This window comes from Rana temporaria, chromosome 10, assembly GCF_905171775.1.
Source record: "Rana temporaria chromosome 10, aRanTem1.1, whole genome shotgun sequence".
NCBI classification, from domain to species: Eukaryota; Metazoa; Chordata; class Amphibia; order Anura; family Ranidae; genus Rana; species Rana temporaria.
Genome location: NC_053498.1, coordinates 1,014,300 through 1,041,753, shown reverse-complemented (window position 1 = coordinate 1,041,753; position 27,454 = coordinate 1,014,300). Strand labels below are relative to the sequence as shown.

Here is a 27,454-nt window from a genome sequence, read left to right as displayed (position 1 = left end):
AGGGGGAGGTTTTGTAGTACCGCATGGGAGTGTGTACGGTGACCAATATAGAGGGAGGAGATCTCGTAGTACCGCATGGGAGGGTGTACGGTGACTGTACAGGGGGGGGGAATCTTGTAGTACCACGTATGGTGACCGTACAGAGAAGGAGATCTCGTAGTACCGCGTGGGAGGGTGTAGGTGACTGTATGGAGGGGGAGGTCTCTTAGTACTGCGTGGGAGGGTGTACGATGACCGTACAGAGGGGGGAGGTCTCGTAGTACCGCGTGGGAGGGTGTACGGTGACCGTACAGAGGAGGAGATCTCGTAGTACCGCGTGGGAGGGTTTACAGTGACTGTACAGAGGGGGAGGTCTCGTAGTACTGCGTGGGAGGGTGTACGATGACCGTACAGAGGGGGGAGGTCTCGTAGTACCGCGTGGGAGGGTGTACGGTGACCGTACAGAGGGGGAGATCTCGTAGTACCGCGTGGGAGGGTTTACGGTGACTGTACAGAGGGGGAGGTCTCGTAGTACTGCGTGGGAGGGTGTACGGTGAGCAATATAGAGGGAGGAGATCTCGTAGTACTGCGTGGGAGGGTGTACGGTGAGCAATATAGAGGGGGAGGTCTCGTAGTACTGCGTGGGAGGGTGTACGGTGAGCAATATAGAGGGAGGAGATCTCGTAGTACCGCGTGGGAGGGTGTACGGTGACCGTACAGAGGGGGAGATCTCGTAGTACCGCGTGGGAGGGTTTACGGTGACTGTACAGAGGGGGAGGTCTCGTAGTACTGCGTGGGAGGGTGTACGGTGAGCAATATAGAGGGAGGAGATCTCGTAGTACCGCATGGGAGGGGTGTACAGAGAAGGTGATCTCGTAGTACCGCGTGGGAGGGGTGTACAGAGAAGGCGATCTCGTAGTACCGCGTGGGAGGGTGTACGGTGACCGTACAGAGGGGGAGATCTCGTAGTACCGCGTGGGAGGGTGTACGGTGACTGTACAGAGGGGGAGGTCTCGTAGTACTGCGTGGGAGGGTGTACGATGGCCGTACAGAGGGGGGAGGTCTCGTAGTTCCGCGTGGGAGGGTGTACGGTGACCAATATAGAGGGAGGAGATCTCGTAGTACCGCATGGGAGTGTGTACGGTGACTTACAGAGGGGGAGGTTTTGTAGTACCGCGTGGGAGAGTGTACGGTGACTGTACGGAGGGGGAGGTCTCTTAGTACCGCGTGGGAGGGTGTACGGTGACCATAAAGAACATACGAAGACATGTTACCGTGACAAGGACATGCCAGGGAGACGGATCCATATACAGCAAACTTTGTATGGCCGAGGAGCCTCCAGTCCGCTCCGCAGGGGCGGGACTTTGTGCATGGCTGGAAATCCTGAGATAAAAAGTTCCGGCGCTGTATATACAATACGCGGCGTTCTCCGCGTCTGAACTACAGTCAGATCCGATCGTCGCACCTTCCTGTGGAACGGGATTACCCAAAGACTTCCCGTCTTCACGAGTTTCCCAAAAATAATGTCGGAATGTCGCCGACTCTCAGCAGCTTCTCCAAAATTTTGCGTCGTCACAAGTCCTCAGACTGCCGGTCGGGAGACGTCGCCGGAGGTCTGGTGCAGCGGCGCCTTGATCGGAAAACCAAGCGCCGTGTTAGTCGAGTGTTTTTTTTCGTGGTGTAAAGAACTCCTCTGAGGGGAGTCGGGATCCTCGGTGGTCATCCAAGGCGGCGGGGCAGGAGGAGGGCCGGTAAGTCGATCTCACTTGGCTGAATCGAAGGCTGGAGATTGGTGCAAATCCTTCAACTTCTGTCTGCGCTGAGGTCTCTGGAAGAGGGAGAGAGCAAAGTGAGGAAGAAAACCCGAGAGAACCGATCCGCCAACTGATCGTTCTATAAATGGCCCCCAACTAAGACTAGAATAATGGAGTCCCACCTCTGCACGTGTCCAATCAGAGAGCAGCGTCTGTCCATCCTAGCCAATAGACTTCCCCCGTTTTGCCGTAATCCAGCTCATGGGGCCAATAATGGGATTTTACGACACAAATTCCTCGTCCTGCACTGTGGCCCCATCAGTGATGTGCTTCTACAGGGGCCACTAATGTTCAATAACATCGTAATATTAGGGCAAAGTTGAGACTTGGCCTCATGTATCAAGAGTGCCTGAAATAGGAACTGTCTGAGGTGCCCAATACAGACGTCACTCAAATCCCCCCCCCCCCCCCAGAGTCCGAGGTGGAATGCCCCTCCTGATAGTCCCTTAACCCCCTGGGGGGGGGGTGCTGGTGACACAGTGTCGTGGGTAGGGAGGGGATGAAGGACACAGTGGTCAGGGTGGGGGACTCAGTGTTGGGGGGTGGGGAGGGGGAACACAGTGGTGGGGGGTGTAAATGAGGGACCCAGAGTCGGGTGGGGATGGGGGACACAAGGAGCAGAGCAGCCAGATACAGACATGACCGGGGAGAGACTGATGGAGGACACAGTGTTGGGGGTAAGGAGGAGGATGGGGGACCCAGAGGGAGGACACAGTGGTGGGGGGTGGGGATGGGGGACCCGGAGGGAGGACACAGTGGTGGGGGATGAAGGACACAGTGGTCAGGGTGGGGGACCCAGAGGAAGGACTCAGTGTTGTGGGGTGGGGAGGGGGAACAAAGTGTTGGGGGGTGTAAATGAGGGACCCAGAGTCAGGGGAGGGGATGGGGGAAACAATGTTGGGGGTGGCGGACACAAGGAGCAGAGCAGCCAGATACAGACATGACCGGGGAGAGACTGATGGAGGACACAGTGTTGGGGGTAAGGAGGAGGATGGGGGACCCGGGGGAAGGACACAGTGGTAGGGGGTGGGGGACCCAGAGGGAGGACACAGTGGTGGGGGGGTGGGGGACCCAGAGGGAGGACACAGTGGTGGGGGGGTGGGGGACCCGGAGGGAGGACACAGTGGTCGGGGGTGGGGGACCCGGAGGGAGGACACAGTGGTCAGGGGTGGGGGACCCGGAGGGAGGACACAGTGGTCAGGGGTGGGGGACCCGGAGGGAGGACACAGTGGTCGGGGTGGGGGACCCGGAGGGAGGACACAGTGGTCGGGGTGGGGGACCCGGAGGGAGGACACAGTGGTCGGGGGTGGGGGACCCGGAGGGAGGACACAGTGGTCGGGGGTGGGGATGGGGATGGGGGATCCAGGGGGAGGACACAGTGGTCGGGGGTGGGGGATCCAGGGGGAGGACACAGTGGTCGGGGGTGGGGATGGGGGACACAGGGAGCAGAGCAGCCAGATACAGCGATGACCGGGGAGAGACGGAGGGAGTGCTGACCTGCCATGACGGAGGGAACTCCACCAAGAAGTGACGAGGGGGGGCTAGCAGCGCTGGGGGGGAGACACATAGAAGAGAACAGCAGAGATCATCACACAAATCAATAGAACAGAAATACGACATATTATGGAACACATCGGGGGCCCATTGCTGACAAAATGCCGGCTGCCTGGCTGTCATGTTCATCCTCTGGCTGACCCAGATATGCCAGGAGATCAGCACAACCAATTAACTGGCATTCTTAGAAGAGATGGAGGAGGGGTCAGCAATGGAGCCCAATACGTCACACACTATACAATCTGATTGGACAATCTCCTTTACAGCTACCATCAGCCCCGGTGGTGGAACTACCATGGCCGCAAAAGTCGGACTTGAAGACTTTCGTCTTCTGGGGTCCCACGGCGGCTTTTGCGGCTCCTCCCCGCATCAGATAACCCCCTCTGAGAAGCGCTCTCCCGAGGGGGTTACCTTGTGGACGCCCTCCCATGTCATACATGCGATGTCCATAGCTGCGGAGTGTATAACTCGGCCCCACCCCCGGGTCATTGAATTAGATTGACAGCAGCGGGAGCCAATGACTGCACTGCTATCAATCTATCCAATAAAGAGTTGAGAAGCCGTGGAGAGAGAGTGACGGAGCAGATCAGCTCTCCCATCCATGTAAGGGAGGGGGAATTATCAGTGCAGGCTCTGGGCTGTATGAGAGAGACGCTTTCAGCTCAGAGCCCTGCCAATGGGGACTAATAGGCAGCACTGATGACCAATGATTGATCGGCGGCATTGATGGGCCCTTTGGGATTTCTTGTACTGGGGCCCTGAAGGCTCTAGTTTAGAGATGGAGAACCTCGGCACCCCACATGTTTTGGAACTACATTTCCCATGATGCTCCACTACACTGTGGTTCCAAAACATCCGGGGATGCCGAGGTTCCCCATCACTGGTCTAGGTACACCTCTGTATCAGCCATGTGATTGGACAAATGCTTCATCTTCCTATTACTCTGGGAAAAGGAGATCGTCCAATCATGTAATCACCCTTTGGGAAGATTTCCGCCTGATCCGAGTCTCACCTGACTGGCTGTGTGTTCCGCCCCTTCCATCTGGATTTTAATCTCTGGATAGGAGTCTCCGCCCACTTTCCTGACATCCGGCTGCGGGGAGCGCGGGAACCCTGGGAGGAGAGAAGGTGAGACGTCTGTCAAGGTGGGAAATCTGCAGCGACCCGTCAATCGCCCTGCACTACACTGAGCAATGGCCGCCCCAGGGGGGGAGGGGCACCACACACACAGGGATCGCAGTACGGCGACATTTCTGTATAAATGGGCGGGATTGTCACCTGATGAGCTGGCTCCGCTGGCGGTGCTGACGCTGCTGCCGCTGTCCTCCAACCATGTGCTGTATATGAGGGAATCTCGCTTGTGGGAGTTTCCCGAAGCCGAAACACTTTCCTGAGGAGGAGAAACAGATTTATCACTAGATCTTCTACAAGGTTACAATGTACAGTCTGATCACCGGGGGAGGGGAGACTGAGGAAATGCCTCCTCCTGCCTGCAGCAGACCGATGACATCTCAATCTGCTGCAGTTTGCCCCGTTCTCCTCCGCTCTCTCGGTTGTAATTTTCTCTACTGGTGGAAAAGTTGATGTTTTTTTTGATCTTTATAAATAAAGTTATTCTATATAAAAAGACAGAAGACGCGGAACCCCCCTGATAACTCTCCGGCCCTCCAGACACCCCAGAAATAGTTCTCTTCTTACCATCCCGTCGTCGTCCTCGTCATCCAGCAGCTCGCTCTCTTCCACTACGCTGGCGAAGCTGCTGGCGCTGGACGAGGAGCGGGAGAAATCTCGCTGGTTTTCCACCCGGGAAACGGATTCCATCCTGGAAAGTAGAAGGAGATTCCGTCACATGACCAGAGTGCGCCAGGGATCCCGGGAGGTGGGGATAAAGGGGGTGGGGGCAGTACCTGTTCTTGGTGGTCGGCAACTCCGGGGAGCTGTGATTGGAGGATTCGTCGGATTTGGGCTCCTGGGAGGCGTGGCCGCTGTCCGGGGTCTTCTGGGGCCCTGTTGGGCTTTCCCTGTAAAATATAAAAAGTTTTGTGTCGTTGCTGAGAGGCGGAATATTCCTCTTGTATCCTCTTGTACCGGGGTAGCGGGCGGGTTGTGTCCGGGGATATGGAAACAACAGGGGAGCGGGCGGGTTGTGTCCGGGGATACGGAAACAACAGGGGAGCGGGCGGGTTGTGTCCGGGGATACGGAAACAACAGGGGAGCGGGCGGGTTGTGTCCGGGGATACGGAAACAACAGGGGAGCGGACGGGTTGTGTCCGGGGATACGGAAACAACAGGGGAGCGGGCGGGTTGTGTCCGGGGATATGGAAACAACAGGGGAGCGGGCGGGTTGTGTCCGGGGATATGGAAACAACAGGGGAGCGGGCGGGTTGTGTCCGGGGGTATGGAAACAACAGGGGAGCGGACGGGTTGTGTCCGGGGATATGGAAACAACAGGGGAGCGGGCGGGTTGTGTCCGGGGATATGGAAACAACAGGGGAGCGGGCGGGTTGTGTCCGGGGATACGGAAACAACAGGGGAGCGGGCGGGTTGTGTCCGGGGATACGGAAACAACAGGGGAGCGGGCGGGTTGTGTCCGAGGATATGGAAACAGGGGAGCGGGCGGGTTGTGTCCGGGGATATGGAAACAACAGGGGAGCGGGCGGGTTGTGTCCGGGGATATGGAAACAACAGGGGAGCGGGCGGGTTGTGTCCGGGGATATGGAAACAACAGGGGAGCGGGCGGGTTGTGTCCGGGGATATGGAAACAACAGGGGAGCGGGCGGGTTGTGTCCGGGGATATGGAAACAACAGGGGAGCGGGCGGGTTGTGTCCGGGGATATGGAAACAGGGGGAGCGGGCGGGTTGTGTCCGGGGATATGGAAACAACAGGGGAGCGGGCGGGTTGTGTCCGGGGATATGGAAACAACAGGGGAGCGGGCGGGTTGTGTCCGGGGATATGGAAACAGGGGAGCGGGCGGGTTGTGTCCGGGGATATGGAAACAACAGGAGAGCGGGCGGGTTGTGTCCGGGGATATGGAAACAACAGGGGAGCGGGCGGGTTGTGTCCGGGGATATGGAAACAGGGGAGCGGGCGGGTTGTGTCCGGGGATATGGAAACAGGGGAGCGGGCGGGTTGTGTCCGGGGATATGGAAACAACAGGGGAGCGGGCAGGTTGTGTCCGGGGATATGGAAACAACAGGAGAGCGGGCGGGTTGTGTCCCGGGATCTCTGTAAATTCTCAACAGTCCCTGATCCCAACCCCCCCCCCCCCCCCCAATTACTGAGATCCCAACAGACCAACCCCCCCAAAGCAATCACTGATCCCTCCAGATCCACTATCCTGGAGAGATCCCAACAGACCAACTCCCCTCCTCTGAAGCGATCACTGATCCCTCCAGATCCACTATTCTGAATGGATCCCAAGAGATCAGCTCTGCCGTGAGTGATCACTGATCCCTCCAGATCCACTACCCTTGAGGGATCCTGAGAGATCCGCTCTGATTACTCCCTATAGATGGGCCCCTCACCTCTTCTCCTGGACCTCCAGGATGTTCTCTATGCCGATGGCGCTGCTCCGCCTGGAGCTGAACGGTCCGGACTTCTTCCTGGTGGGACTTTTTCCCGGAACGATGAGCGACTAGAAGAGATGAAATGAAGTCACTTCCCAGAAATATAAATCGCGTCGATCATAAACCAGCGGGGGAGGGGGAGGGGGAGACTACTGACTGTTCTTCCGATATTCATCCTATCAGATCCCGGCACAGGGGGGTCTCCTATGTCTCCTCAGCACCAATATAAAGGAAGATCAACTCCGTAGAGGGAAATCATTGATTAATATTGATAGGAAATTGGAAAGAGAGATTGCTGATCCCGGGAATATCGGATCACCTCGGGGGGGGGGGGGGGGGGGGGGTTTGCCCCGGTTGTAGTACATTGGACCATGCTATATGGGGAATTGTTGTGCCTTCCTCTGGATCTACGGTGGGTGCGGGTTCCGTAGATGGAGATCTTGGAATTATTAATTGTTGTCTATTGGTTGAACGCGTTTCGTCTTTTGTTGGGTTATTTATTACCAGCAGGGGCGTCGCCCTGAAACGTTTCCATGATGTGTATTCTCTCTTTGTAACAATATAAAATGTAGGTTTTGGTGGCACGTGTGTCGGACAGGTAGCGGTGGCGGAGGGGCAGGTAGCGGTGGCGGAGGGGCAGTGTCCCACGTCTCGCTGGGTGGCAAATATACAGACAAAATCATTTCCAGCACAAACTCCCCCCCCAATACAACCCTTCTGTGAGCAGGAGAAAACATCCACCTCTTCTATGGTTCCTATGCCTATGGCACTTCCGCGGCGTCCATGCCGGTTGGGCGTTTTCCCTGGCACAAGCAACGACTAGTGGGCGGGAAGGGGGGTGGCACAGAGACACAGAGGAGATGAAATGTGGGCAGAAAAGGGTTAATGGAGAGGAAGAATGGAGCGTTAGACAGAACCGGATGATGAAAAACCAAAAGGAACCGGACAGGAGAGAGAGACGGGAGAGAAAAAGAGAGAAAACCAGTCATGCACAGAATGGACTGTCTGTCGTCAGATATGGTTAATCACCGTGCCAGATACTATATGGTGGGAGCTTATGGTTGTGATGGCGGACTAATCCGGGATGATGGCGTGTATACCAGGGCCGCCAACTCCTCCCTCCATGGGCTGGCAACACCTCCCTCCATGGGCCTGGAACTCCTCCCTCCATAGGCCTGGAACTCCTCCCTCCATGGACTGGAAACTCCTCCCTCCATGGACTGGAAACTCCTCCCTCCATGGACTTGAAACTCCTCCCTCCATGGGCCTGGAACGCCTCCCTCCATGGACGGGAAACTCCTCCCTCCATGGGCCTGGAACTCCTCCCTCCATGGACTGGAAACGCCTCCCTCCATGGACTGGAAACGCCTCCCTCCATGGACTGGAAACGCCTCCCTCCATGGACTGGAAACTCCTCCCTCCATGGACTGGAAACTCCTCCCTCCATGGACTGGAAACTCCTCCCTCCATGGACTGGAAACTCCTCCCTCCATGGGCCTGGAACGCCTCCCTCCATGGACTGGAAACGCCTCCCTCCATGGACTGGAAACGCCTCCCTCCATGGACTGGAAACGCCTCCCTCCATGGACTGGAAACGCCTCCCTCCATGGACTGGAAACGCCTCCCTCCATGGGCTGGCAACACCTCCCTCCATGGGCCTGGAAACGCCTCCCTCCATGGACTGGAAACGCCTCCCTCCATGGGTTGAGAACACCTCCTTCCATGGGTTGAGAACACCTCACTCTATGGACTGGGAAGCCTCACTCCATGGGCTGGAAACGCCTCCCTCTCTGGACTGGGAAGCCTCCCTCTCTGGACTGGGAAGCCTCCCTCCATGGACTGGGAAGCCTCCCTCCATGGACTGGGAAGCCTCCCTCCATGGACTGGGAATGCCTTAATGAAGGCCTATCAGCCTCTTGAGGTGAAGGGTGGATGACTGAAGATCTCCAATTCATTGTTTTAGATCCTCTACATAGTACCAGAATCCGCTACATCCCAGGAGAGCCGCCCAGTCATTGGCCAGCCTGCTGGACCGTCCAACTCCACTGATGGATTGGGGGAGGGTTATAGAGCGTCAGTCAGGGAGATTCCCCCTCATTTCCTATCATGGCAGGAAGTCTCCCTAATGGGGTCACCAAGACAAAACCATTATTGGTGGAGAGGCGGGATCTTGGAACTTGGGAATCAACATCCACAATCCACTCCTGTCCCCTGCCCCAGGTGCCCGGCATCTAGTGGGGTGCCCCTTAAATAAAGATGGCGGTGAGCTGTGATACAAAGTTCAAGCTTGTGATATTGTCGGTGACCCCATACACCCCCCCCCCCCCAACCCCATCTACAGGAGATCCCCGTTATACTGAACACTCACTATTCCCGGAGGTTTGGGCATCTCAGGGTTGTTGTGTCCGAAGCTGCCGCTGTGACTGGTGGAGACGGTGTTCTGCTTCTTATTGCTGAGCCCCATGGCGTCCATGGATTGGCTGCGGCTCCTGATAACGCGCTGCAGAGAGAAAGACCGAGGGAAGAGGAGATATAAATATTCCAGAGGACCAGTATGGGTGACCACTGAAATAGAAATTGTGTTATCACTGCTATATACTCTGTATTATCACTGCTATCTACTCTGTATTATCACTGCTATCTACTCTGTAATCATGTATTATTGTTCCCTGTCCTATAGTAATGTATTATTATTGTTACCCGTTTTTCTCATTATTTTATCTCACTTTTTCCCCTTGTTTTCTATTTTCAGTCTGTGAGGTCCTGAGGAAGTGGGGTTTCTCCGCGAGACGTGTCAACTTTGTTACAGTGGACACCTAGACACTCAATCTGGGTTTTTCAGGAAGTGGTTGTTGATACATCTATGACCTCTAATATGCATTTTATTATTTGATAATATGGTTTTAATGTATACCAAAATTTTTTTATGATTACTCTTTAACCACTTCCCTACCGGCCCATAGTAAAATGACGTCCACAAAGAACTTCTGCCGTTCAGAGTGGACGTCATATGACGTCCTGGGCTTTCCGGGTGGATATCTGAATGATGCCTGCAGCTAAGAGGCATCATTCAGATATCCTTCTAAACTGCCGGCGATTCTGCACAACGTAAGAACGATCATAGCGGCGGTTCCGCCGCTAGATCGTTCTTACAGGCGGCGGGAGGGGACATCCCCCCCCCTCCCGCCGCCATCCGGTGCTTCTCCGGGCTCTCCCGTGCCATCGGGGGCCCGGAGAACGAATCGTCCGGCGCTCGCAGGAAGCATAGAGATGACTGGTGACCAGATGGTCACCAGTCATCTCTATGACCGTCGGAGGACCCGGGCGCGATGTGATGACGTCACGCCCGGGTCCCGTAAGTAAACAAAGCCGCGATTGCGGCTGCTAAGCAACCACAAGCATGAGATCGGTGAATTTTTTTTCACCGATTTCATGCTTTCCAGCCTGGAGGAGAGATGTGCGGTCTTATTGACCCCGCCTCTCTCCATAAAGAGTACCTGTCACACACATTCCTATTACAAGGGATGTTTACATTCCTTGTAATAGGAATAAAAGTGATAAAAAAAAAAAAAAAATTAAAAAAAAAAGTGTAAAAAAGAAATAAATATATATAAAAAAAAAAGAAATAAAAATTTATTTTTTTAACGCCCCTGTCCCCGGTAGCTTGCGCGCAGAAGCGAACGCACACGCAAGTCCCGCCGACATATGTAAACGCCGTTTAAACCACATATGTGAGGTATCGCCGCGTGCGTTAGAGTGCCAGCAACAATTCTAGCACTAGATCTCCTCTGTAAATCTAAACTGGTAACCTGTAAAAAATTTCAAATCGTTGCCTATGGAGATTTTTAAGTACCGAAGTTTGGCGCCATTCCATGAGTGTGCGCAATTTTAAAGCGTGACATGTTAGGTATCTATTTACTCGGTGTAACATCATATTTCATATTTTACAAAAAAATTGGGCTAACTTTACTGTTTTTAAATTTTTTTAATTCATGAAACAATTTTTTTCCCAAAAAAAGGCGTTTGAAAAATTATTGCGCAAATACCGTGCAAGATAAAAGGTTTCAATGACCGTCGTTTTATTCCCTAGGGTGTCTGCTAAAAAAAACATATATAATGTTTGGGGGTTCTGCGTAATTTTCTAGCAAAAAAATTATGATTTGTACATGTAGGAGAGAAGTGCCAGAATAGGCCCGGTATGGATGGGTGTATAACTGCCCGGTATGGAAGAGGTTAATGGAGTTTTGAGTTACTATTGGAGGCCCATTATTTTCCTCCTGGTGCCCTTTATGTAGGGACAGTGCCCCCTCTGGTAACGTGTAGGGACGATGCCCCCCCTCTGGTAACGTGTAGGGACGATGCCCCCCTCTGGTAACGTGTAGGGACGATGCCCCCCCTCTGGTAACGTGTAGGGACGATGCCCCCCCTCTGGTAACGTGTAGGGACAATGCCCCCCCTCTGGTAACGTGTAGGGACAATGCCCCCCCTCTGGTAACGTGTAGGGACAATGCCCCCCCTCTGGTAACGTGTAGGGACAATGCCCCCCCTCTGGTAACGTGTAGGGACGATGCCCCCCCTCTGGTAACGTGTAGGGACGATGCCCCCCCTCTGGTAACGTGTAGGGACGATGCCCCCCCTCTGGTAACGTGTAGGGACGATGCCCCCCCTCTGGTAACGTGTAGGGACAAGGCCCCCCCTCTGGTAACGTGTAGGGACGATGCCCCCCCCTCTGGTAACGTGTAGGGACGATGCCCCCTCTGGTAACGCGTAGGGACGATGCCCCCTCTGGTAACGCGTAGGGACGATGCCCCCTCTGGTAACGCGTAGGGGACGATGCCCCCTCTGGTAACGCGTAGGGACGATGCCCCCTCTGGTAACGCGTAGGGACGATGCCCCCCTCTGGTAACGCGTAGGGACGATGCCCCCTCTGGTAACGCGTAGGGGTCGATGCCCCCTCTGGTAACGTGTAGGGACGATGCCCCCCCCTCTGGTAACGTGTAGGGACGATGCCCCCCCCTCTGGTAACGTGTAGGGACGATGCCCCCCCTCTGGTAACGTGTAGGGACGATTCCCCCCCTCTGGTAACGTGTAGGGACAATGCCCCCCCCTCTGGTAACGTGTAGGGACAATGCCCCCCCTCTGGTAACGTGTAGGGACAATGCCCCCCCTCTGGTAACGTGTAGGGACAATGCCCCCCCTCTGGTAACGTGTAGGGACAATGCCCCCCCTCTGGTAACGTGTAGGGACGATGCCCCCCCTCTGGTAACGTGTAGGGACGATGCCCCCTCTGGTAACGTGTAGGGACGATGCCCCCTCTGGTAACGTGTAGGGACGATGCCCCCTCTGGTAACGCGTAGGGACGATGCCCCCTCTGGTAACGCGTAGGGACGATGCCCCCCTCTGGTAACGCGTAGGGACGATGCCCCCTCTGGTAACGCGTAGGGGACGATGCCCCCTCTGGTAACGCGTAGGGGACGATGCCCCCTCTGGTAACGCGTAGGGGACGATGCCCCCTCTGGTAACGCGTAGGGGACGATGCCCCCTCTGGTAACGCGTAGGGGACGATGCCCCCTCTGGTAACGCGTAGGGGACGATGCCCCCTCTGGTAACGCGTAGGGACGATGCCCTTTCTGGTAACGCGTAGGGACGATGCCCCCCTCTGGTAACGCGTATGGACGATGCCCCCTCTGGTAACGCGTAGGGACGATGCCCCCTCTGGTAACGCGTAGGGACGATGCCCCCTCTGGTAACGCGTAGGGACGATGCCCCCTCTGGTAACGCGTAGGGACGATGCCCCCTCTGGTAACGCGTAGGGGACGATGCCCCCTCTGGTAACGCGTAGGGGACGATGCCCCCTCTGGTAACGCGTAGGGGACGATGCCCCCTCTGGTAACGCGCAGGGGACGATGCCCCCTCTGGTAACGCGTAGGGGACGATGCCCCCTCTGGTAACGTGTAGGGACGATGCCCCCCTCTGGTAACGTGTAGGGACGATGCCCCCCTCTGGTAACGTGTAGGGACGATGCCCCCCTCTGGTAACGTGTAGGGACGATGCCCCCCTCTGGTAACGTGTAGGGACGATGCCCCCCTCTGGTAACGTGTAGGGGACGATGCCCCCTCTGGTAACGTGTAGGGACGATGCCCCCCTCTGGTAACGTGTAGGGACGATGCCCCCCTCTGGTAACGTGTAGGGACGATGCCCCCCTCTGGTAACGTGTAGGGACGATGCCCCCTCTGGTAACGTGTAGGGACGATGCCCCCCCTCTGGTAACGTGTAGGGACGATGCCCCCCTCTGGTAACGTGTAGGGACGATGCCCCCCTCTGGTAACGTGTAGGGACGATGCCCCCTCTGGTAACGTGTAGGGGACGATGCCCCCTCTGGTAACGTGTAGGGACGATGCCCCCCTCTGGTAACGTGTAGGGACGATGCCCCCCTCTGGTAACGTGTAGGGACGATGCCCCCCTCTGGCAACGTGTAGGGACGGTGCCCCCTCTGGTAACGTGTAGGGACGGTGCCCCCCTCTGGCAACGTGTAGGGACGGTGCCCCCTCTGGTAACGTGTAGGGACGATGCCCCCCTCTGGCAACGTGTAGGGACGATGCCCCCTCTGGTAACGTGTAGGGACGATGCCCCCTCTGGTAACGTGTAGGGACGATGCCCCCCTCTGGTAACGTGTAGGGACGATGCCCCCCTCTGGTAACGTGTAGGGACGATGCCCCCCTCTGGTAACGTGTAGAGGACGATGCCCCCTCTGGTAACATGTAGGGACGATGCCCCCCTCTGGTAACGTGTAGGGACGATGCCCCCTTCTGGTAACGTGTAGGGACGATGCCCCCCTCTGGTAACGTGTAGGGACGATGCCCCCTTCTGGTAACGTGTAGGGACGATGCCCCCTTCTGGTAACGTGTATAGGACGATGCCCCCTCTGGTAATGACAATGGTATCTATGCAGTACTGCCCTTCAACCACCAGGTGTCAGTATATGACAGTGTAGGAGAAGGCAGCAGAAGGAGGGGGGTGATGCACTCGGAGGATCTCTGCTCAGCTGTAAAAGATCGACTGAACTCAATACAGTCTGCGCTTTTTTACCTTCCTCCGACCAAAGACGCTGCCTGAGGAGCGATCAGTCTCTACAATCTGCCTGACAATCCGACATTCACTGGCTTCTGCCCCGTAGATCCGTATTAATCTATGTAAATCTTTGAAGGGTGCAGGAAGACGTTACCGGAAAGTTCTGTACTGACAGCACTGCCTAATACACAGAGAGCCACTAGAGGGCGACGCGGCCCATTGCTGTATGGCTGACGGCCCTCATCTCAGCTCCTGTACTGACAGCACTGCCCAATACACAGAGAGCCACTAGAGGGCGAAGCGGCCCATTGCTGTATGGCTGACGGCCCTCATCTCAGCTCCTGTACTAACAGCACTGCCTAATACACAGAGAGCCACTAGAGGGCGAAGCGGCCCATTGCTGTATGGTTGACGGCCCTCATCTCAGCTCCTGTACTGACAGCACTGCCAAATACACAGAGAGCCACTAGAGGGCGACGCGGCCCATTGCTGTATGGTTGACGGCCCTCATCTCAGCTCCTGTACTGACAGCACTGCCTAATACACAGAGAGCCACTAGAGGGCGAAGCGGCCCATTGCTGTATGGTTGACGGCCCTCATCTCAGCTCCTGTACTGACAGCACTGCCTAATACACAGAGAGCCACTAGAGGGCGACGTGGCCCATTGCTGTATGGCTGACGGCCCTCATCTCAGCTCCTGTACTGACAGCACTGCCTAATACACAGAGAGCCACTAGAGGGCGAAGCGGCCCATTGCTGTATGGTTGACGGCCCTCATCTCAGCTCCTGTACTGACAGCACTGCCTAATACACAGAGAGCCACTAGAGGGCGACGTGGCCCATTGCTGTATGGTTGACGGCCCTCATCTCAGCTCCTGTACTGACAGCACTGCCTAATACACAGAGAGCCACTAGAGGGCGAAGCGGCCCATTGCTGTATGGCTGACGGCCCTCATCTCAGCTCCTGTACTGACAGCACTGCCTAATACACAGAGAGCCACTAGAGGGCGAAGCGGCCCATTGCTGTATGGTTGACGGCCCTCATCTCCGCTCCTGTACTGACAGCACTGCCTAATACACAGAGAGCCACTAGAGGGCGAAGCGGCCCATTGCTGTATGGTTGACGGCCCTCATCTCAGCTCCTGTACTGACAGCACTGCCTAATACACAGAGAGCCACTAGAGGGCGACGCGGCCCATTGCTGTATGGTTGACGGCCCTCATCTCAGCTCCTGTACTGACAGCACTGCCTAATACACAGAGAGCCACTAGAGGGCGAAGCGGCCCATTGCTGTATGGTTGACGGCCCTCATCTCAGCTCCTGTACTGACAGCACTGCCTAATACACAGAGAGCCACTAGAGGGCGACGAGGCCCATTGCTGTATGGCTGACGGCCCTCATCTCAGCTCCTGTACTGACAGCACTGCCAAATACACAGAGAGCCACTAGAGGGCGACGCGGCCCATTGCTGTATGGTTGACGGCCCTCATCTCAGCTCCTGTACTGACAGCACTGCCTAATACACAGAGAGCCACTAGAGGGCGACGCGGCCAATTGCTGTATGGCTGACGGCCCTCATCTCAGCTCCTGTACTGACAGCACTACCCATTATAAAGGCAGCCACTAGAGGGCGTGCCATACTAATACAACGCTCTGGTGACCCAGCATTCCCAATCCTCACCTTAAAGGACTCGAAGAATCCGCCTCCTCCTCCCCCTCCGTTCTCCATCTTGTCATCATCCCCGCACAGGCCCATCATGGATTGGCTGTTAATGTGAAGCTCCTCGTAGAGAGTCTCCAGCAACGCTACCCGCGTGCGCTCCTAACACGACAAGAATCAGAAGGTGACACCAGCAACACTACACATCATGAATGGCGGCGCTATTAGAGGCAAAGCAACCCCAGCCAAAACCAAGCGAACAGTCTCAGCCGGAGTTCCTCCGGAGCCGTACAATTCCCCCATTGAGGAGGTTATGTGCTCCTCGGGGGCGGGTTTACTTCTCACCTCCAGCTTGGCGAACTTCTCGGCTTTATAACAGGCGTACTCCGCGTTGATCAGCTTCGTCAGGAGGAATTCCTGGAACTCCGACCCCTGAGTGAGGGAAGAGAAGAGCGGTGACGGAAGGATTCTCCGTGGTTTCGAGCGTTCAGCACTGGCAGTCCGATGGCTCAGGCCCAGACACTCAACGAGACGTTTTTTACCAGAAAAAGGGGCAGCTGGCCGCCTCTGGTCACATGACCCTGGGTCTTACCTTCCGGAAAACCGCCGGCTCGGGGAGGGATGGACCGAAGAAAGGCACGTCGTCCCGAGCCGTCACCGAGACCTGAAAGACAGCAAATGGCGGCAGTCAGACCTCATGAACACGCTGCACCAGCGGGTACCGCTCAGCCGCTATCTGTGGTAATGGGGGCAGACAGGGGCGTGACCCGCCGCTGACTCCCATCACCACCGATTAGCGTCAGACGGTCATCGGAAAAACCCACTGAGCCGCGCTTTGTGTTGGTTTATCACATAAAACACATTTACATTTTTGGTTGTAACCTGAGAAAATGTGGGGCATTTCAAGGGGTATGAATACTTTTTCTAGGCACTGCATATGATGAGGCGATGCCGTGTAAATTATAGGACTGGATGGACAGATAACAACCCATTCGCAGGTAAAACCGCCCCCTTTGTAGGTTTTTCATAAGATTCAAAAAGTCACCTTAATGCAGTGTTTCTCAATTCCAGTCCTCAGGCCCCCCCAACAGGTCAGGTTTTCAGGATTTCCATTATTTTGCACAGGTGATTTGATCAGTTTCACTGCCTTAGTAATCACCACAGCCTTTTCCTCTGAGGGAAATCCTGAAAACCTGACCTGTTGGGGGGGCCTGAGGACTGGAATTGAGAAACACTGCCTTAATGTCACCCCCAATGACAAGATATTTTGTCCAAATTTAGGAGAAACCCCCCATTAGTGAGGAACTAGAAGTCCCAGCATGCTCAGCAGCCTTGGTCTCTGAGGGCTTCACAGAACAGCTGTATTTATACTGAGATTAAATGACACACAGGGGGATTCTATTTACTAATTAGGTGACTTCCATGGTTTATGACTATGACCCGGCACATCCTGGGAGGAGACTACCGTCATCCAATGAGGTGCGTTTTACGATAACACCCGGATACCAGCGACCACAGCCCTCACGTGATACGTTGTCAGATCTGGTCTGCCTGTCTGTTGGGTCCGGTGAGTTTGGTGGAGGGGGTACCTTGTACACAGCGTTGGCGGTGCCGGGCTCCTCCACTTGCACCACGATGTAGGCGTGCAGGAAGTTGGAGGCGATCATGTCGGGGACGAAGGGCGTGTTCTCGTCCTGGAAGACTATGGCTACGATGTCGTTCCCGATGTGCCGCTTTCTCTGCAGCTGAACAGGAAGGAATAGGGGAGGAAGAGGTGAGGAAGTGGGAGGAAGAGGCGAGAAAGTGGGGAGAAAGAGGCGAGGAAGTGGGGAGGAAGAGGCGAGGAAGTGGGGAGGAAGAGGCGAGGAAGTGGGGAGGAAGAGGGGAGAATGTGGGGAGGAAGAGGCAAGGAAGTGGGGAGGAAGAGGGGAGAATGTGGGGAGGAAGAGGCAAGGAAGTGGGGAGGAAGAGGCAAGGAAGTGGGGAGGAAGAGGGGAGAATGTGGGGAGGAAGAGGCAAGGAAGTGGGGAGGAAGAGGCAAGGAAGTGGGGAGGAAGAGGCAAGGAAGTGGGGAGGAAGAGGCAAGGAAGTGGGGAGGAAGAGGCAAGGAAGAGGGGAGAATGTGGGGAGGAAGAGGGGAGAATGTGGGGAGGAAGAGGCGAGGAAGTGGGGAGGAAGAGGGGAGAATGTGGGGAGGAAGAGGCAAGGAAGTGGGGAGGAAGAGGGGAGAATGTGGGGAGGAAGAGGCAAGGAAGTGGGGAGGAAGAGGCAAGGAAGTGGGGAGGAAGAGGGGAGAATGTGGGGAGGAAGAGGCAAGGAAGTGGGGAGGAAGAGGCAAGGAAGTGGGGAGGAAGAGGCAAGGAAGTGGGGAGGAAGAGGCAAGGAAGAGGGGAGAATGTGGGGAGGAAGAGGGGAGAATGTGGGGAGGAAGAGGCGAGAAAGTGGGGAGGAAGAGGCGAGAAAGTGGGGAGGAAGAGGCGAGAAAGTGGGGAGGAAGAGGCGAGGAAGTGTGGAGGAAGAGGCGAGAAAGTGTGGAGGAAGAGGCGAGGAAGTGGGGAGGAAGAGGCAAGGGAGTGGGGAGGAAGAGGCGAGAAAGTGTGGAGGAAGAGGCGAGGAAGTGTGGAGGAAGAGGCGAGGGAGTGGGGAGAAAGTGGGGAGGAAGAGGGGAGAATGTGGGGAGGAAGAGGCGAGAAAGTGGGGAGGAAGAGGCGAGAAAGTGTGGAGGAAGAGGCGAGAAAGTGTGGAGGAAGAGGCGAGGGAGTGGGGAGAAAGTGGGGAGGAAGAGGGGAGAATGTGGGGAGGAAGAGGCGAGAAAGTGGGGAGGAAGAGGCGAGAAAGTGGGGAGGAAGAGGCGAGAAAGTGGGGAGGAAGAGGCGAGGAAGTGTGGAGGAAGAGGTGAGAAAGTGTGGAGGAAGAGGCGAGGAAGTGGGGAGGAAGAGGCAAGGGAGTGGGGAGGAAGAGGCGAGAAAGTGTGGAGGAAGAGGCGAGGAAGTGTGGAGGAAGAGGCGAGGGAGTGGGGAGAAAGTGGGGAGGAAGAGGGGAGAATGTGGGGAGGAAGAGGCGAGAAAGTGGGGAGGAAGAGGCGAGAAAGTGTGGAGGAAGAGGCGAGAAAGTGTGGAGGAAGAGGCGAGGGAGTGGGGAGAAAGTGGGGAGGAAGAGGGGAGAATGTGGGGAGGAAGAGGCGAGAAAGTGGGGAGGAAGAGGCGAGAAAGTGTGGAGGAAGAGGCGAGGAAGTGGGGAGGAAGTGTGGAGGAAGAGGCGAGGAAGTGTGGAGGAAGAGGCGAGGAAGTGGGGAGGAAGAGGCGAGGGAGTGGGGAGGAAGAGGTGAGAAAGTGGGGAGGAAGAGTAGGGCAACACACGGGGGGTACATGTGGGGGTACAGAAAGTGCAGTACCTGCTGGGCGTCCCCCTCCGTGTATGGCAGCTTGGTGGACACGTGGAACATGATCTCCTTCCCATGGAAGTTGCAGTAGATGGATTCTGTTCCTGTCTGTCCATGAGCGACGTCCAAACCTCCCCGGAAACTGCAATATAAATACAATATGGGGGAGGGGTCATCTGGAGTCCACCCCAAAAGTGACATCTCCCATCAGAGCTCCACCTCTGTTCCTGCCCACCTTTGTGCATCCCGCCTCCTCCTGGTATATTCTCAATAATATCAAATAAAAAATCAGCAGGGATGGTGGGCACAGCGGATCCCACCAATAGACTCCCAAAGAAACAGAAGTGCCTTTCGGGGGCTTTACCTCTCCAGGATCCACCAAATACTGAAGTATCAGTGGAGTGACCCTTTATACAAGAAGAGTTGGAAGACCATCTCATTGATGTCCAAAACACAACGACCCACCAATACAATCACCCACCATTACAGTGACCCACTATTACAGCGACCAACCACTACAGTGACCCACCATTACAGTGACCCACCATTACAGCGACCAACCACTACAGTGACCCACCATTACAGTGACCCACCATTACAGCGACCAACCACTACAGTGACCCACCATTACAGTAATCCACAATTACAACGACCCACCATCACAGCGACCCACCATCACAATGACCCACCATTACAACGACCCACCACTACAGCGACCAACCACTACAGTGACCAACCATTACAGCGACCCACCATTACAGTAATCCACCATTACTGTGACCATCCATTACAGCGACCCACCATCACAGCGACCCACCATCACAGCGACCCACCATCACAGCGACCCACCATCACAGCGACCCACCATACCAATGACCCACCATTACAGCGACCAACCACTACAGTGATCCACCATTACAGCGACCAACCACTACAGTGACCCACCGTTACAATAACCCACCGCTACAATAAGCCACCATTACAGTAATCCACAATTACAGTGACCCACCATTACAACGACCCACCATACCAATGACCCACCATTACAGCGACTCACCAAAACAACGATCCACCATTACAGTGACCCACCATCACAACGACCAACCATTACAGTCACCCACCATTACAATGACCAACCATTACAATGACCAACCATTACAATGACCAACCATTACAATGACCAACCATTACAGTGACCCACCATTACAACAACCATTACATGACCCCCCATCACAATGACTCACCATTACAGTGACCCACCATTACAACGACCCACCATACCAATGACCCACCATTACAGAAACCACCATTACAACAACCACCCATTACAGTGACCACCATCACAGTGACCCAATCATCTAATCTCTGACTCTGGGGGTGTCAGTGTTGGTTAGTCATCTGGCAAGTCCCCTCTGGCTCACCCTTTAAAGTCCTGCAGGAGAACCCGCTCCCCCAGCAGCTCCAGGAACTCCGCAAAGGCTGGACTCTCATCAGTGGTGCTGAATATTTCCTCTTCTGTCGTCTAAAAGACAAAGGGGTTCCAGAACGTCAGCAGAATACCAACCACCACTCATCCCCAACACCCATCACCGTCAACACCCATCACCACTCATCCCCAACACCCATCACCACTCATCCCCAACACCCATCACCACTCATCCCCAACACCCATCACCACTCATCCCCAACACCCATCACCACTCATCCCCAACACCCATCACCACTCATCCCCAACACCCATCACCACTCATCCCCAACACCCATCACCACTCATCCCCAACACCCATCACCACTCATCCCCAACACCCATCACCACTCATCCCCAACACCCATCACCACTCATCTCCAACACCCATCACCACTCATCCCCAACACCCATCACCACTCATCCCCAACACCCATCACCACTCATCCCCAACACCCATCACCACTCATCCCCAACACCCATCACCACTCATCCCCAACACCCATCACCACTCATCCCCAACACCCATCACCACTCATCCCCAACACCCATCACCACTCATCCCCAACACCCATCACCACTCATCCCCAACACCCATCACCACTCATCCCCAACACCCATCACCCCCAACACCCATCACCACGCATCCCCAACACCCATCACCGTCAACACCCATCACCACTCATCCCCAACACCCATCACCACTCATCCCCAACACCCATCACCACTCATCCCCAACACCACTCATCCCCAACACCCATCACCACTCATCCCCAACACCCATCACCACTCATCCCCAACACCCATCACCACTCATCCCCAACACCCATCACCACTCATCCCCAACACCCATCACCACTCATCTCCAACACCCATCACCACTCATCTCCAACACCCATCACCACTCATCTCCAACACCCATCACCACTCATCCCCAACACCCATCACCACTCATCCCCAACACCCATCACTGCCAACACCCATCACCACTCATCCCCAACACCCATCACCACTCATCCCCAACACCCATCACCACTCATCCCCAACACCCATCACCACTCATCCCCAACACCCATCACCACTCATCCCCAACACCCATCACCACTCATCCCCAACACCCATCACCACTCATCCCCAACACCCATCACCACTCATCCCCAACACCCATCACCCCCAACACCCATCACCACGCATCCCCAACACCCATCACCACTCATCCCCAACACCCATCACCCCCAACACCCATCACCACTCATCCCCAACACCCATCACCACTCATCCCCAACACCCATCACCACTCATCCCCAACACCCATCACCACTCATCCCCAACACCCATCACCCCCAACACCCATCACCACGCATCCCCAACACCCATCACCACACATCCCCAACACCCAGCTAATGATCCCTGGGACACTTTTAGCCTCATATATGAGGACTGGTCCTGGGTGGGCGATGGGACTTAATGTTCAGTCCCTCTATCACCATGACGATGATGGTTGGTGATGACGTTGGACCGCAAATACTGATTGTGCAGTCAGCTATTAATCTTTTTACAGACAGTCCGATGACCCCTCGATCTTCCCCACAATCCACCGCTATGGTGACCTCAACAGTGCCGACACATTATATCACAGACCACAAATCCCCCCCCAAACCTCAAATCAGCCGACCCGACCATAATCGTACAATCACACTCCTGACCATAACCGTACAATCACACTCCTGACCATAACCGTACAATCACACTCCTGACCATAACCGTACAATCACACTCCTGACCATAACCGTACAATCACACTCCTGACCATAACCGTACAATCACACTCCTGACCATAACCGTACAATCACACTCCTGACCATAACCGTACAATCACACTCCTGACAATAACCGTACAATCACACTCCTGACCATAACCGTACAATCACACTCCTGACCATAACCGTACAATCACACTCCTGACCTGTCCCGGTTTCTGGTAGACGACTCCAAATTTAAAGTGTTCGCTGATGACGTGTTCATCAAACGTGACGATGAGACGCGACGCCTGGAGGGAAGAGGATAAAGACCAGGATTTAGGGTTTGATGAAGAACCAATCAGAGCAGATCCATACACAGTACAATCTTCCGTCCGTCTGATCCGACTGTAACGGACATATGCATGCTGCCGGGACAGTTATAATCTCCATGCAGGGAGGACTACAAGGAACTGCATGGCTTGTCACAATTGGATGTACCACATTGTATTCTGAGCTCAAAGGGTTAATTAGACAAGTCTCTTTCATTGCTGAATGCTAATGTGCCCTTCGCATAGCTAATGAGAACTCTCTCTTGTGTAGGTAACAGCCCCCCTGTGAGGTGTATGCTGATGGCGATTATGTGTGAGTGATAATTGTTTTAAAGGTTAATTGAATTCTATTGAGAAAGGAATGTGCCTGGCCAGGAAATGTTAAGTGGTTTGCGGTGCCGAAGCGTCTAGAGACTGGTCAAGTGATTAATTCAAGGAGATGTCATTGTTTCAGGGGGTCTGTGTTGAAGCCCCCTACTGGGTGAAGGGGGGGGCGGAAACTGTCATTGTTCTTGTAACAGTTGTAAGCAGATATAAGCAGGTGAAATATGCCAAATAAAGTCAGTCTACTTGACCCTTCAAACGTAGCCCGTCTCGTTTCTTGGAAGGGCGTTCGATGGGATATACCGGCGGTACTTGCATATCGCAGCTTGCCAGGGAAAAGGACGTCTCCAACGGCTGAGACCCTCACACTACTTGGGTAGCCGTTACATTGGTTGGCAGCGGTGGGATGGTCCTTTTATCCAAAGAGCAAGTGCTGAATGGAGTCGCAGTATGCCAGGCTGAAAAGATCCACACTGAAAGATTTATTAGAGAGTCGTTGTAGGAGCGCCAGCAACAGACCACGGAGGGAGCTGATAGCTGAACTGCTGGAGCTGGACGAAATGGATGGATCCATGGAAGGAACGGAGCCCCTTGCACAGAAGCAAAGAAGATGTAACTACTGGGATTGTACAGCAGAGATTATCCTTGTATCCAGAAACGTCTGTGGAACTAATCAACCAGCTGTTCCGGGAAGCAAGGGAAGAGATACAAACGAAGAGGGGACAAGAACTGGAACTGGTAAGAGCGAGACAGCCCATTACACCTGCAGTTCCTACCCCCCCACCTGCTGCTACAGGAAAGAAAATACCGTTCACTGCATTTAAAGCTTTTGTAGAAAGTGAGGAGGAAATCGATGGATATTTGGCGGACTTTGAGAGGCAGTGCTCACTACACCAGGTACCACCAGACCAATGGGTCACTATTTTGTCGGGGAAATTGTCGGGCAAAGCCAATGAAGCCTTTCGGGCTCTCGCTCCAGAGGATATTTTACAATACCAGCAAGTTAAAAAGGCGCTGCTAACCCGATACGCCGTAACTCCAGAAGCCTACCGCCGGCGCTTCCGGGAGTCCAAGAAGATGGCTGTGGACTCCCACATGGAATGGGCCAACCAGTTACAAAGGGTGGCATCCCTTTGGGTCCAAGGGTGCAAGGCCAACACCGGGGAGGAAGTATTGCAGCTGTTCCTAATGGAACATTTCTTCCAAGACCTGGCCGCAGACATACAAGACTGGGTACGAGATCGCCGTCCCGCTAACTTAAACGAGGCGGCTCGGCTAGCAGATGAGTACGCGGAAACAAGGAAAGTAAGCCAGGGTACTACACGGCTGGCTCATAAGGTAGAACCGCGTACTCCAACCGTCACCCCATGCCCAGAGTTTCGGGCTCCAGTCCCACCACGTCCTCAGGGGCCTAGCAACTACCCCCGGGATTCGCCTAGGGTGACGTGCCATCACTGCAGCGACACGGGACATATTGCTCGTTATTGCCCTTTGAGAGCTACAAATAACAATTGGAGACGCACAACACCCAACACAGAGGTCACTCCATCACGTCCCTCTGCGGCCCACTGCCTGGAGACTGAGGGGGGCCCTGAGGAATGTCTGGGAATTTGGTATGAGGCAGACCCAATACAAGCTGCCTCTCCGGATAACCGTCAGCATCACCGTCAGGAGGTACGAGTGAATGGACAAGTAGCACAAGGCCTAAGAGATTCCGGGACTACTATCACTCTGATTCAAAAACATCTGGTAAAGCCAGAGAACGTGTCCACTCGCACAGTTGCCGTCCGGGTCGCAGGGGGTGCTGTATTTCGCGTACCCACCGCCCGGGTGCACTTAGACTGGGGAGCCGGGTCAGGAAAGACCACAGTTGGTATCATGGACAACCTACCTGCCGAGGTGGTGCTGGGCAACGACATTGGCCCTCTGACTTCGGCTTATTTACCTACACCTGCTGCTGCTTGTCCCGTGACCACCCGCGTTGCTGGAATCAACCCGCTTGCTGCTGAGAACCGGGTAAGACTACCTTCCCCGACATGTACTGTAGATCCGGCACAATATCACAGTCTAAAATGGGAATGTGACAAGTTGGCCAGTGAGAAATCAGAGATGCAACGACACTATGTCATGTATTATGGGATGTCCCGTGGCTTGAACATTGAAATGCACAAACAGGCGGAAATTGTCAAAAGATTAAATGGGATTTGCATCCAGGTGGTGCCGTATCTGTCCCAAGAGCATCAGCAACAGGTTTTGGGAGCCATTGAGAGAGCAAAGCAAGTGACTGTTCCAGAACTGAATTCTATTATTCACCGTCACCATCAGCTACCGACCTGGTAAGCCAATGGGTAGGCCGACGGACTGTTCAGGCAAACTGAACTTTTACCCTAACAGCAGACCGGACATCCCCAAGTTGATCTGAAAAAGATCAATCCGGGTCTGCCGGAGTGTTCCACAAAAGGGGAGTAGTGTAACGGACATATGCATGCTGCCGGGACATCGATAATCTTCCTGCAGGGGGACTACAAGGAACTGCATGGCTTGTCACCATTGGATGCACCACATTGTATTCTGAGCTCAAAGGGTTAACTGGACAAGTCTCTTTCATTGCTGAATGCTAATGTACCCTTCGCATAGCTAATGAGAACTCTCTCTTGTGTAGGTAACAGCCCCCCTGTGAGGTGTATGCTGATGGGGATTATGTGTGAGTGATAATTGTTTTAAAGGTTAATTGAATTCTATTGAGAAAGGAATGTGCCTGGCCAGGAAATGTTAAATGGTTTGCGGTGCCGAAGCGTCTAGAGACTGGTCAAGTGATTAATTCAAGGAGATGTCATTGTTTCAGGGGGTCTGTGTTGAAGCCCCCTACTGGGTGAAGGGGGGGGGGGGCGGAAACTGTCATTGTTCTTGTAACAGTTGTAAGCAGATATAAGCAGGTGAAATATGCCAAATAAAGTCAGTCTACTTGACCCTTCAAACGTAGCACGTCTCGTTTCTTGGAAGGGCGTTCGATGGGATATACCGGCGGTACTTGCATATCGCAGCTTGCCAGGGAAAAGGACGTCTCCAACGGCTGAGACCCTCACACCAGTGGGTAGCCGTTACACCGACCAATAGAGACGGAGGGAAGAGGAGCAGCAAAGTGCAATCACTATACTATACTTCTAAGCAGGGGTTACGTCAGCCTCCCCCCCCCCCACGTCTTATTATTCCTACTTTCTCTCTATATACAATGTTTCCAGATATATTCACTGAGAAAAGATACGCGACTACCCGAGGTCTATTCTCGTCTTCCCATTATTGTAATATTCTGTGGGAGGGATCTGATGGGGATCGCCTTGCTGCGATTGGTTGGCCTGTCCTATTTTGTGATAGGCAACACTACCGGGCATATTTATCACGCAGTGATAGTGCCATGAATGCCCCCGGTGTGTCCTGTATGGTGAGCGGGGGGTTAATCCTCGCCCATGAATGACCCCGGTGTGTCCGGTACGGTGAGCGGGGGGTTAATCCTCGCCCATGAATGACCCCGGTGTGTCCGGTGAGCGGGGGGTTAATCCTCGCCCATGAATGACCCCGGTGTGTCCGGTGAGTGGGGGGTTAATCCTCGCCCATGAATGACCCCGGTGTGTCCTGTACGGTGAGCGGGGGGTTAATCCTCGCCCATGAATGCCCCCGGTGTGTCCGGTGAGCGGGGGGTTAATCCTCGCCCATGAATGCCCCCGGTGTGTCCGGTGAGCGGGGGGTTAATCCTCGCCCATGAATGACCCCGGTGTGTCCTGTATGGTGAGCGGGGGGTTAATCTTCGCCCATGAATGACCCCGGTGTGTCCGGTGAGCGGGGGGTTAATCCTCGCCCATGAATGCCCCCGGTGTGTCCTGTACGGTGAGCGGGGGGTTAATCCTCGCCCATGAATGCCCCCGGTGTGTCCGGTGAGCGGGGGGTTAATCCTCGCCCATGAATGACCCCGGGTGTGTCCGGTGAGCGGGGGGTTAATCCTCGCCCATGGCGTGATGACGTCACGGAGGGGTGTGAGGCACGAGTGTCGGGTGAATGGGATACAAAGGATGGATTGTGTGTGATACAATGTATCGTGTTCATCCTTGCGGTCGGGTTACCTCGGCGTGGTCTCACCTTCGGGTAGAGGACGGGGTGAAATCGATCCACGTTCACATCTTCACACACCAGCTGGGAACAAACATGGAGCTGTGTGAGAAAAAAACTGTCCAACACCCCCTCCCCCGAAACTTTACCCCCCCCCTCCCCCGCACCACCTTCACCAACCAATCCCTGAACAGGATCTACCTCCGACAATCATACATTCCATCAGGTTTTATTTCTGTCTGTGACCCCACTGGGGAGGTTTTCCCTCACTTCCTGTCCCTGTGACACCAGTATAAGAAACAAAGGGGGCGTGGTCACCAGGACAGGAAGACGCTGAGATCCTGACTCCTCCCCCAGGTGATCATTATAATAAATACATGCATCTTATTTAATCTTCCATCGCTTCCTGCCCTGCAGCTGACCCCTCCCACTTCTGATTAGAGGCGGAGCTTCTGCCCCCCCC

The 27,454-nt window shown here is 54.7% G+C and overlaps 1 protein-coding gene across 6 annotated transcripts in view; it reads right to left on the bottom strand.

The window, feature by feature from the left end:
• Nucleotides 1-312: 312 nt before the first annotated feature.
• The window catches only part of LOC120916179 (RAP1 GTPase activating protein), a 145,816-nt gene continuing 118,674 nt past the window's right edge, over nucleotides 313-27,454 (bottom strand). For 4 of the 6 annotated variants that reach the window (XM_040327011.1, XM_040327012.1, XM_040327010.1 and 1 more), the window contains 16 exons: nucleotides 27,022-27,075; nucleotides 22,459-22,542; nucleotides 20,449-20,549; nucleotides 19,040-19,169; nucleotides 17,235-17,390; nucleotides 16,238-16,309; nucleotides 15,991-16,077; nucleotides 15,667-15,807; nucleotides 9,283-9,414; nucleotides 7,656-7,733; nucleotides 6,873-6,982; nucleotides 5,255-5,368; nucleotides 5,046-5,169; nucleotides 4,626-4,737; nucleotides 4,360-4,460; nucleotides 313-1,807 (listed from right to left, as the gene is read on the bottom strand). In XM_040327011.1, the coding sequence (XP_040182945.1) occupies nucleotides 1,742-1,807; nucleotides 4,360-4,460; nucleotides 4,626-4,737; nucleotides 5,046-5,169; nucleotides 5,255-5,368; nucleotides 6,873-6,982; nucleotides 7,656-7,733; nucleotides 9,283-9,414; nucleotides 15,667-15,807; nucleotides 15,991-16,077; nucleotides 16,238-16,309; nucleotides 17,235-17,390; nucleotides 19,040-19,169; nucleotides 20,449-20,549; nucleotides 22,459-22,542; nucleotides 27,022-27,075 (1,662 nt within the window). In that variant the 3' untranslated portion in view covers nucleotides 313-1,741. Of the gene's footprint in view, nucleotides 1,808-3,290; nucleotides 3,344-4,359; nucleotides 4,461-4,625; nucleotides 4,738-5,045; nucleotides 5,170-5,254; nucleotides 5,369-6,872; nucleotides 6,983-7,655; nucleotides 7,734-9,282; nucleotides 9,415-15,666; nucleotides 15,808-15,990; nucleotides 16,078-16,237; nucleotides 16,310-17,234; nucleotides 17,391-19,039; nucleotides 19,170-20,448; nucleotides 20,550-22,458; nucleotides 22,543-27,021; nucleotides 27,076-27,454 lie in introns of all 6 variants that reach the window. The other 2 variants (XM_040327008.1, XM_040327009.1) reach the window with 2 other exon arrangements.